The sequence below is a fragment of the Danio aesculapii genome, chromosome 23 (assembly GCF_903798145.1).
Source record: "Danio aesculapii chromosome 23, fDanAes4.1, whole genome shotgun sequence".
Lineage (NCBI taxonomy): Eukaryota > Metazoa > Chordata > Actinopteri > Cypriniformes > Danionidae > Danio > Danio aesculapii.
In genome coordinates this window covers 38896120-38908339 of record NC_079457.1, presented here as the reverse complement: position 1 = coordinate 38908339, position 12220 = coordinate 38896120, and the positions used below count along the sequence as shown (strand labels likewise).

Sequence of the window (12220 nt, the reverse complement as noted above, 5' to 3'; positions counted from 1 at the left end):
TAAGTTCATTACAATACATTAATATGAGTTCATTACATTACTTATTTCTTTTAAAAAAAAGAGGAAAATTTTAAATTAAGAAGTAAAAATTTTGTAGGTTGTAATTTATTTTGCAATATTTAGCTTGAATTTAACTGTATTATCTTTCAATTTCTAAATATGTTTGGTCATTAAATTATTATTTTAATAAATGCATCTGTTTAATAAATCTGTTTTGTTCAAATGCATCAAAATACATTGCCTATATTCACTGAGAAAGGGATATTACAAGCCAGGGTTTGTATTAAATGAAAATACATAAGAAATTAAATAAATAAATAACAATAAACAGGAAAAGAAAAAACTCTGGTGTGAGAAGTGACCTTTAAACACCTCCAATATAAAACTATTATCCTTTAAGTACACTTTAGTTTATTTAGTTATTATATAAGGTATTTTTATTTTTCAAATAAAAGTGAAAATAGCAGTTTATAGATTAACCCTTTATAGGACACATGTGTAAATATTCACTGAAAAAACCCTGGAGTGGAGACCCTGGAGACTCATTAACACTTTATAGATATAAAATTAAAATTATATTGGAATCATGTCAATGAAGTTACCACATACAGTTCTTTGTCCGATAAAGGGTTATGAGATAAACAATATATTAATTTACCTCAGACAAGTATGAAAGTGGATTGTACTGTGTCATGTGACTAATTATCTTGACTTCTCATTCTCAAATAACTTTTATGACGAGGAGAGTCAGAATGAATTGTGCAGCTAATAGAGTCTTATGGACATAGAATTGTGTACAAAGACCATGGTTAGATTTTTTTTTCATGGTTAGAATTGGATTTTTTTCCCCTGAAAATCCTTGAGAATTTGGGACATAGGTTGCATCTTTTCTAAGAGCTAAAAGCTTGTCTGTGTTTACTGAACATGGATATGTGCAAAAAAATAATAAAAATCTCAAAATAAAAATGTACTCGCTATTTAATTACCATCAAGTGGTTCCAAACCTTGTGACTTTTATCTCCAAGAATGTTAGAAACCTGCACCCATTAACATTCATAGTACTAATAGAAAAAAAAAACAAGTTGGCTACTATTGAAGTCAATAGTTACCCGTAGCAAACATTTTTGTGTTCAAGAAAGAAACTCAAACAGGTTTGAAATGATGACTGAATTTTCAATTTCGGTTGAACTATTCCTTTGAGTGTGCTTACTGTTTGTTGTTTTGGATGACAACATTGACTAAAAATAGATACCACGAATATCAAAACACTGAAAGGACCATTCTTAAAATGGTACATGCATGAATTCTGTGTAAAACAAAACATGTAAACCACACGTTTCACAAATACCAACCAGTAGAAAGCGACTCGGTCACCCAGTTTCCTCTCATGGACGTTGCGGTCCAACACATTATAGCAGATGTTGGTTGTGGCGCCTTCCATGCACTTGATGTAAATCTCACCCTTGGTCACGTCAAAGTTGTAGTCCAGGAACTTGCCGGTGTATTTCGTCTTCCAGAAAAAGTCTTTGGCGACATCTGACCAGAACTCTAAACACAATGAGATTAAAATATTAATAATATTAATGCAAAACAGATTTGTAAATAGAACAAAAAAGGAAAATAATGCATAGACAATTTTACTTGAGTGTTATTTATTTAAAAAAAAACATATGAATGATATTTAGAAACAAATAAAAAACAACTGCAATAATATTAACTTTCTTATAGTGCAGGTAAGCTAATAATGAATTTAATATTTCAGTTGTATACACAAAGTCAGTATGTGTCCTTTATATATTTATGTTTGAAATGTTTTGCCTTTTCTATGAAGTTCATCTGAAGAAATTATGTTTTAACTTCAACAGTTAATAATAGTAATTATGTATTCATGTTTGTATTTGTATTATATATATTTGTTAAATAACTGTTCAAGGGAAAACATTCATGATTTCTTCACATGAACTTCATAGAAAAATCAAACCATAAAACACATAAAAATACAGTGCTTAGCATATACAAGTACACCTCTCACAAATCTTTTAAATTCATATTTTTAATAGTAAGCTATTAGGGTTGCACGGTTTAACGGTACTATGGTAGTATCGTGACACTATGGCTCCAAAATATTGCCGATGCCACTGTACAGTAGTATTGTCATTAACAGTCTATCCACAATATAGGTAATGTAGCATGTGGAAAAGTCACTAAAATGCTCACACATTTGTGCAACAATAGAAAATTTTATTTTAATAGTCTGTGGAGCTCTTTAAAGTGGCAAAACTGTGTAGAATTTGTGCCTTTTATGTAACCTATTGCATGTTTTCTGACGCTTCAGCTCGAATGCACATCTGAATCGGTTCATTTCTGTTCCTGTTAATATGATTTAGTAGCTATAACAACCGCGACAACATCTTAAAAAGTGAAACTTTGAATTACTTGGAATTGTTACCTGATAAGACTTTAAAAAAAAGAGATGAGAATTCCAAAATAGCAACAGGAAACAATAAAATTTGACCACCTCATAAAGCCTAATTTTGTTAATTGGTTTAATTTGTATTTTTATTTTAATGTATTTTTTGTTGGTCAGATCTACAAAATAAACAGACAGAATGAATACATTTTAGGTGAAGTGAGGTGAAAATAATACTTTATTTGCCTAAAGGGAATTATGAATTACATTCAAGTAGGTTTATTATAACATAAAATATAGTATTTCTATCAGTTTTCTTTATAATTTGAGTTATGAATTACAGTATTGCAATACTACTTAGTATTGTGATACTTCAGCTGGTATAGTATTATAAGATTAATTAATGGTATTGCGACAACCCTAGAAGATATACAATATTATATTGTACATTTAAAATAGATTAGTCAGTACTGAAGCCAAACCAGGAGCTTATCTAACAAAATAACTTATGATAACGGTCAAAAAACTAGTACACCCAAATTCATATGTTATAGAAAAATATTAAATACAAATTTAAAAAATGTTGAAAAATCAAAAGAAGCAAAAGAAATTGAAAAATTGTTGAAATTTTCTAAGTTGTAATTTAATTTTTTCGATATTTTGCTTGAATTTAATTGCATTATCTTTCAATTTATAAATATGTTTGGTGACTAAAATATTATTTTAATAAACATATCTGTTTAATAAATCTGTTTTGTTTAAATGCACCTAATTACATTGCCTATGTTCACTGAGAAACGGATCTCCCATGTAATTACGTAGTTAGGTTTGTGTTTGTACAATTATAGTTTTTAATAACTGTTCAAGATAAAACATTTATATTTTTGTCAAATGCTCTTCATAGAAAAGGTTAAACACAAAACAAAACAAAAAATATTAAGGACATACGGACTGTGCATACCATTATTCTATACACCAATTCATTCATTAATTTTCTTTTCTGCTAAGTCCCTTTATTAATCAGGGGTCGCCACAGTGGAATGAACCACCAACTTTTCCAGCGTATTATGGATGCCCTTCTAGCTGCAACCCATCACTGGGCAACACCCATACACAAATTATTTTCAATAAACACAACATTTTATTTTATTTTCATTTATTGAATATAAACGAAAGGCTAACTTAAGCTTTAGTGATTTAACGTAACAATGTAGTAACTCCATTACATTGATTCAAATAACACACTTAACCCTAACTAAAAAATAATGCACCATAGACATCTTAAACTGCTGTCTAGCAAGGGCACAAGGCACAGACAAAATCCTGTTAATAACTGTCCAAAACACGACACTCACCTTCAGGAGACTCGACTGACTTGATGTAGAGCTCTTTGTACTTCTCAAAGCTGGGGATGTGCGCTTCTTTCTTCAAGTCTGCTGGCGCATGCAACACGTCCCCTCCTGGTGCCTTTTCAGGAATCATTTTAATAACTAATAATTCAATGGGCGCAAATAATAAAGCCTCCTAAAACAACACACAGACTAATCACTGGCCTAACGTGTGTAAGTCACTTCCGTGTGGGAGTTTCACTCCCTTGCAGACGCTGTGAGCATTTGAGTCCAAAATAATGAACAAAAAAAGACGAATTCAGACTAGATTCGGATTTAAAGTGGAGCAGCCGCTGTTGTGTTTCAGTGAATCAGGAGCGCTTCGGTTCAGTTCAGTTCAATTCAGTTTAAGAAAGGACGAGCTGACCGAGTCGCGCTAACAACAATGCAGTTTGAAAGTGTTATTTTGAGCTAGAAAAAACCTTGCTCTGAGTACTGACGGAAAAACATAACGTTAATAAGTTTGGATTCTGCAGAAATCCACATATGGCAATATATTTACAAAGAAACAGAGATGCAGTTGAGTGCTGTCAGACTGCAGGTTTCCTCAGGTTTGAGATTATCTCGTGTGAGGTCGATTCAAGATCAAATCATTTCCGACTCTACAGCAAACCCAGCCTTTAACGGAATGAAACATGTAATCAAAAGAGCCGTGTTTGCAGTGTGAGATCAGTCAGTCTTCCACGCGTGGATTACAAATCCTTGGCGTCTGCAGAAGGACAGCCATTGAAGCGTAGAAATGATGCGAGCTGGAATGGAAACAACGTGAAACGTAATGTCTGAGATGGGCGGGACTTCTTCTTCTTCTTTAGATTTTAACGGCAGCTGGCATCCTATATGTTGCATTACTTCCCCCTTCTGTACTATTTTTCTTTTACTCTATATTCTTTTTTTCCAGTCCAGTTTCCCTTAGGAAATTCACCAAACACTTCCTTCCTTTCTGTTTTTCGGCACATTCTAATATACTTTTGATACTTATTTCTGCATTTCCTAAATTTATCATCAGTTGAGTTACAATTTCTTGTCTTTCTTGTATAAATTTACTACATGACATCAATACATGTTCCACTGTCTTATACCCCTGACACTGATTACATAATCCTGTTTCATGTTTTCCCATTATAATGGGAATGTAAATGCAAATGTACTATGTAAATGACTGTCACATTCTCATTCTGCTTATAGTTACTTGTTCTTTTCTACTCGTATTCTCATTCCTTACTACCCTTACTTTATTCTGTATAGAATACAAGTCTTCCCTTTGCCTCTTCATTCCATTGGATCTCCTAAATGTTTGACACCTTGTCACACCTACAGAGGTTATTATTATTATTTTTAACGACAAATTTTATTTCATAAGGGGGCACAAGGGACTTTTTGCACTCCTAGGTTCTGGTATATTTGATTCTGCCAATTCTGTGACTTGTTTTAGTCCCAAAGGTATAATTTTTTTATATTACAATAACCCAAAAGATAAACCCCTGGAAAACATTATAATTATTTATTTTATACTTTATTTGGGCATTTTTTCATTCCCAATCATAAATTCGCAAATAGCTATCCATTCATTTTCATTTCAGAATATAATTTAACTCACTCCTAGTCACTTCATCTTATTAAAAATTAAAAAAAAAATAAAACAAAATAAGATTCCTGAACTATTACAGATGTATTTAAAGGAGATCCTCAATTTTAGTTGCTTTCCTGATGGTTAAGTGTCATAGTAATGTTATTCGTTTAATTTTGATCAATTTAGCAATTTTATTATTATGATTTATAATTGTTAATACTATTTTTTTCCTTTTCGTCTAATGATGTTATTTGTATGTGATTATGGGTGTGTATTATTGACCTTTTATAAGATCTGTCTGTGATCCCTTGGATTTTGTTCTGATGTTCTTGTATTGTCAATTAAAGCAAAAAAAAAAAAAAAAAAAAAAAACTTTTTGTGGGTCTACGGGAAAAAAAACAATTCTACAAACATAAACTTGTAATAAATGTAATATATAATCTAAACGGAATTTAATAATTTAGTTAAATACAGATTTGTTACAAGATACAAATCGAAAGCACAACTAATCTGCTTATAAATAAATGCGTAATAATTATGTACAGAATACAGCACTTTTTATATATTTTAACGAAGTTTCTTTTTAAAAATATGAAATGTTTATTATAACATGAAATATTTGTCAAATAGCTTTAAATCCTCACTTCTGGACCGCCAAACGCCCCCTAGTGGAAGAACAACACGGCGCAAAACGTGCAGTTACACATTTTTGCTCAAAAAGAGCGAAAAGGCGCGCAGTTTGAACTCAGTGACCTCTAGCGGACGGAAGAGCAACGCTATTAGTTTTCTACAAAAATTGTAGTTAGATAATATAGAAAAAATATATAAATATAGAAAAAAAAGATAGCCAATCTTTATTATTCAAAGCAAATAAAAATACTACAAAATAGACACATTACTTAACTATTTACTTAAAGAAATGTGCTTGCATTATTTTTTAACTGGGAGTTTTTGGGTGTTCTTTTAGTGTTTCCATATAATCATTGCCAAACACAACACACCATGAGGAAATCATCTGCATTACATTTCACTCAAACACTTGGAAAAACTGAATATCAGAAAACTAATGTAAATTAAATAGACAAATATTAATAAGACTTTACAATACATGACACAATCAAGGTATTTTCTAACAATGTTCAGTATCAATTCATCCTTTACAGTACAATGAAAATAGTTCATTGTTAGTTTAAGTGCATAAACAATTGTTAACAAGTACACAGTTGGATTTTAATAAATCTGTGTGATAAATGCTGTACAAGCATTGTTGACGCATGTTAAGTTAATTGTGTCCTATATTGTAAAGTGTTACTAAAGTTTCTTATTCCTATAAATAATCAATAGTCAATCAATATTTACTAATTTCCATAATACAACTAAATGAGCCATTGATAATTGTCATTCATTCACAATCACATCATATATATTAAACACACACAAACAAGTTTCATTTTACTTTTTATTTTTTAACCAAAGAAACTTTGAGAGCCCATCCTTCAACTTAGGTGTTCCTATAAAGAGAAAAACAAAATATCATTAGCAACCAGCTGTGAGAATAAACACACATTTAATCAGCAATAGGGCATATACACACAGACTTTTAATTGCAGCCAGCCCGCCTCAGCACTTCCAGTGAACTGTCTTTCTATTATATATATATATATATATATATATATATATATATATATATATAAATTTAAAAAATAAATTAAAAAAACGCTACATTTAATATCTGATTTCTTCAAAAATCATTGATATTTACTGCCTGAAGTACAATATAGTGTATCTCAGACCAGACAAGGAGCACTGCAATGAATTCCATTTCCCTCTCACTGTGTCTTTAAAATATGACAGTTTATTTTACCCCAGTATTTTCAATAGAGCGACAGCGATAGGGGTTACACAAGCTTTCATCTCATTTTATGCTTGAACCACTAAATGGAATGCTTAAGTCCATTTAACTGAATGTATTTTAATTACATCACAACATCGATGTTGTAAAAGGACCCTAACGAAATTCTAAATTGTCACAATAATCTTTCATCGGAAGTGTATCTTTGGCTGTAAAACACTTGCTGTGCATATACCCCATTGTAAACTATTTATAGGAAAATTAAATATAAAGATTAAACAATTTCAAAACCATATCAATATGAAGGCTTGGACTTATTTGTAATGTCAGTCTGTAAAGTGCTCAGTGATGCTGGCTGAAAGAACAAAAACACTAGTGGCGACAGAGGTGAATTGATAAAAGTAGCAGTATATTACTTACAACCTACTTGGCCACAATGCTGTCAGTCTTTGCGAGCCTCAGGAGGGAGTCATCAGCTTCACCCTGTAGATCAAGCAAGTCTCAAATTGACACCTAGTATGCTTTCCCACTGATATAAACATCCACACTTTCACAACACCTTTGTAATTCCCTACACCTGTTGTACTGGTGCAGCAGGGCTTTTAGAGTGTATATACATACCATTCTACGGATGGCGCCACAGATGGCATAGGTCTTGAACTGTCCATTGAACCTGCCTGTAACCCTGTCCACCTGGAAGAAACCATGTAAAATTGTGAAATAATGTTCCACTGTCATCCAGCATATGACATACAGTTAAAGTCAGAATTATTAGCCCCCCTTTAAATTTATTTTTCTATTTTAAATATTTCCCAAATGATGTTTAACAGAACAAGATTATTTTCACAGTATGTCTGATAATATTTTTCTTCTGGAGAAAGTCTTATTTGTTTTATTTCAGCCAGAATAAAGCAGATTTTATTTTTTTTAAAAACATTAAGGTGATTATTAGCCCCTTTAAGCTATTTATTTTTTCGATAGTCTACAGAACAAACTATCGTTATACAATAACTTGCCTAATTACCCTAACCTGCCTAGTTAACCTAATTAACCTAGTTAAGCCTTTAAATGTCACTCTAAGCTGTATAGAAGTGTCTTGAAAAATATCTAGTCAAATATTATTTACTGTCATCATGGCAAAGATAAAATAAATCAGTTATTAGAAGGGAGTTATTAACACTTTTGTGTTTAGAAATGTACTGAAAAAAAATCTCTCCGTTAAACAAAAATTGGGGAGAAAATAAACAGGGGGGCTAATAATTGAAGAGGGCTAATAATTCTGACTTCAACTGTATTTATGTATAAATCAAACAATGTATCCGCAGGTTCTTACCAGTTCAATTTAAGAACTTTTTAATACCACACATAATACATTTTTAGACCAATTTAAGACTTAGGGATCCACGGACACCATGAAAACGCATGCTTTTGACATTACGTAATAAAAAAAACGAAAAAGTTAAATGGGTACTAAAAATATTATATTAAATTAATATAAAATACAAATATTAGACAAATAAATTTATATTTGTTTAAAGGATAGTGGCAGAATAGGATTATTACAGCCAAACAAAAGCCCAAAATAAACCAATTAGTAAGCTGCATTGATACAAAGAGATGAACGATGACAGCAGGAGTAAAGATCCGCACAAGAGACTGAGGAAGATCTTTTTGCTCAGATATATTTGTTACATTTCCCATTTTAATACTAATTGTAGTCGAAATGTCAGTTTCTTATTTATAGTACAAAAAACAAAAACTATATGGCAAACGGCTATTATGAAACATTTATCTTAATTTGTTGCAATTAACATGTTTCCCACAACAAAAAATGTTTCGATTACAGTTTGCTATATTATAGAAATACACACACAATATACTTCTCATAACTAGAATATACACTATTACTAGTTTATCAGACTCGTGTCAAACCTCAGCAATGTTAATCTGGATGGAGGCATGGTCCTTGGCACCAATGATTCTGTTGCTAGCAGAGCTGAAAGAAAAAACACAACAATTTTTAATATTTGCCAACTCAATAAGGATGTGTGTACTCATAATTAAAGGGATTGAGGTAAAGTTAGTTTTCTATTCATTACATTCAGACTTTTGTGTTCAATAAAAAGGCTAATGCAGATGAATTATCATGGCATACTGTCTGTCTTGCACAACATATGTTTAACTAACTTTCCATTTAAAAAAATTAATAAATAAACACTTCTCTATGGAAGGTCCCTATTAACTATTTAGTCTGAATTCGCATGCAAGCATGACCTCAAAACAACATTAGCATATTTAAATGACTGTGAAATGTTATACTTTGACAGTCATTGGCTGCTATGATTATGATTTCCCCATCTATAATCTAGAAGAACACTTTTCTGAATTTATATTAATCCACTTGTTAAGTGTGACGTCACACGAAGGCTTCTGGGTCCAACCGCTATATCAAACTTAAATGATAATAATAAACATTTACAAAGCAATGTAATACTTTTGAAAATCACGATCGCAATATATATATATATATATATATCCATGCCTAATATCCGATCGCCAGAAAGTGATTGTTTAGTGTCGTGTACACCATGATTTGATATAAAATTAATTTTAATGTGTGATAGGACTAAAAAGTGGTCATAAACTAATATTTTCTCAATTTAAATGGGTAGTGGATTGGACCCGAAAAGTCTGAATGTACAAATAAAAACAACTTTACCTCAATATTAAAGGACATGATTCACCCAAATGCCTAAACATTTACACACAATCAAGTGGTTATAAACTTGTATGAATGTCTTCTGTTTCTTCTGTCACAAGATATTGTAAACAATGTGAGAAACCAACAGCTCTGCCATTCACTGTAAAAACAAAAAGTACTAGAGGCCAATGGCTGTTTTTCACATTCTTCTAAATCTCTTCTTTATTCAACAGAAGAAACACAAACAGCTTTTGAACAAGTTGAGGGTGACAGAAAATAGGGCTGTGCGATTTGCCCTAAATTCAAAATCTTGATTAATTGAATATTTTAAGTCGATTACAATTAATGAAAGATTTTAATACCTTTATGTTTTTGCCCTCATAATTCACTGACAGTTTTTGTACAGTAAATATGCTCACATATTACAAGTGAGAGATTTTTCTTTTTTTTTTTTCTTTCTTTAATAATTATTTTTTTCGTGGGTTTCGCATTTAATTGATAGGACAGTAGAGAGTATTGACAGGAAAGTACGGGGAACAGAGAGAGCGGAAGGATCGGCATAGGACCACGAGGCGGGAATCAAACTCGGGTCGCCGCAAGTACCAGAGTGCATGTGTCGACGCACTAACCACTACATCACTGGCGCAGACACAAGTGAGAGATTTCTAAATGAAGGGTGCATTACTTGATTGTCTATGATTCTTTATTGAACATCAACGCTCAACAACTGAAATTAAAACACATTGTCTAAAACGCGGCTCTCTGTACTGCCCACTCTCGTTACCGCTACCAAACTGACCAATCACAAAGCTTTTGCTACGCACTGTTGTGACATGCAAGTTGCATAAATTACATATTTAACCCAAAAATTAAACGCTCTGTATTGGGGTAAAGTTAGTTTTATATTTCAGAAAAGTATTCTTTGCAAATTTTAAATAGAGAAGTCATATTATAAGCCAAAATTTATCAAAGTAGCATTACAACATTGTTCACAGTGAATTAAACAGTGCTAATGTTTGAAGTCAAACTTGCATGAGATTTCACACAGATTAAAAAAATGTGCTAAACAATGTAACATCAGCACTATTTAATTCACTGTGAACAATGAATTTTGGCTGATAATATGATTTCCCTATTTAGAATTTGCAAAGCATACTATTCTGAAATATAAAAGTAACTTTAACCCATTACCGAGCGTAATTTTTTGGGTTAAATGTCATTTATGCAACTTAATAGTATTTGTGGAAGCACAGAGCAAGGCAGACAGTTAGTACCGTATGTGCAACTCACAATATCACTAATATAAACAAAACAGACATTCATAAACTCTAGTTTGTGGTAAACTCACCATTTACGGGGGACGTACAGGTCCACGAATTCACCAGCGTCGTTCTGCATCTTCGCTTTATTTGATGACTGTCAACCAACTCGGTCTGCGGTAAAGAGAAATCGGTCAAATGTTATATAAATCCACTATATGTACACACATACATATTTAATTACGAATTATTATTTTTAATATTTATTCCAATAGATTCAGTTTCTGAGAGCGGCCTTAAAGAGCTCGTCTCTCCACATGTATAACGTTGGCGCCTGAACCCTGCTGCCGCATTTACACACAAATACACTCATGGAAAACGGTTTACTAATCATACATGCGACACATGTTGTCTATAACGGTTCCGTGCATGAATGCAGCAACAAAGATAAGGCAAATATGTGTTCAAAACTGTTATAATATAACAAAACACTAGAGCTCGTGGTGTTCTTACCGATTAACACAAATGGCCGACGCGGAAAGGAAAGAGCAAGGGTCCGGATGTGACATAACAGGAAATGTAAGATAAAAGTTTGTGATATTTATTTTAACAGAAACGTTGTCCTCATAATCAAAATAGGAAACTACCGAAATAACCGTTAATGTTTGATTATTCATGGAATATTTTGGATATTAGGTCAAGCCACTTCAGGCAAAATCATTGGGGGTTTTTAAGACATGCAGCAACCTTTTCTAATTGTCAAAGTGTATTTTGGAAACACCCAAAAACTACACATTCAAATGTTTATTTTAATACATTGTAACTACGTGCAACATAGATTTACAATACATGCCATTTTCTTTATTTTATTAGTTTACCTAGTTGTAATCCAGACCAGTACATCAGACAAAACATTTTATAGAGTAGAACGGACCTGATGCTTTTCTTTTTTCTTTTTCCCGAATATTTACTTATTCATTTATTTATTTCGAATATCGTGTATAGTTTCAAGTATTAAGACAATACAAATATTAAATACA

At 31.9% G+C, this 12220-nt stretch overlaps 2 protein-coding genes across 4 annotated transcripts in view; both read right to left on the bottom strand.

Annotated features, from left to right (window-relative positions):
- Positions 1–4546, bottom strand: part of acss2 (acyl-CoA synthetase short chain family member 2) — a 39744-nt gene extending 35198 nt beyond the window's left edge. For both annotated transcript variants that reach the window (XM_056448890.1, XM_056448891.1), the window contains exons 1-2: positions 3766–4546; positions 1353–1548 (exon numbers count right to left, since the gene is read on the bottom strand). In XM_056448890.1, the coding sequence (XP_056304865.1) occupies positions 1353–1548; positions 3766–3892 (323 nt within the window). In that variant the 5' untranslated portion in view covers positions 3893–4546. The remainder of the gene's footprint in view (positions 1–1352; positions 1549–3765) is intronic.
- A 2267-nt stretch (positions 4547–6813) lies between these two features.
- On the bottom strand, positions 6814–11764 carry rps21 (ribosomal protein S21). Of its 2 annotated transcripts, none has more exons than XM_056449292.1 (6): positions 11694–11764; positions 11270–11354; positions 9153–9216; positions 7842–7913; positions 7641–7703; positions 6814–6879 (listed from the first exon to the last, which is right to left on the bottom strand). In XM_056449292.1, the coding sequence occupies exons 2-5, from the start codon at positions 11317–11319 to the stop codon at positions 7644–7646; spliced, it is 246 nt and encodes an 81-aa protein (XP_056305267.1). In that variant the 5' UTR covers positions 11320–11354; positions 11694–11764; the 3' UTR covers positions 6814–6879; positions 7641–7643. The 2 variants fall into 2 exon arrangements, with proteins under 2 accessions (XP_056305267.1, XP_056305265.1); XM_056449290.1 differs by having other exon boundaries at positions 7648–7703.
- Between the last annotated feature and the right edge of the window lie 456 nt (positions 11765–12220).

Coding starts and splice junctions, on each gene's coding strand:
- rps21 (XM_056449290.1), bottom strand. CDS start 11,319: ATGCAGAACGACGCTGGTGAATTCGTGGACCTGTACGTCCCCCGTAAA. Junction 9,217..11,269: donor CTGTACGTCCCCCGTAAATG/GTGAGTTTACCA, acceptor TTTTTCTTTCAG/CTCTGCTAGCAACAGAATCA. Junction 7,914..9,152: donor TCCAGATTAACATTGCTGAG/GTTTGACACGAG, acceptor GGTTTCTTCCAG/GTGGACAGGGTTACAGGCAG.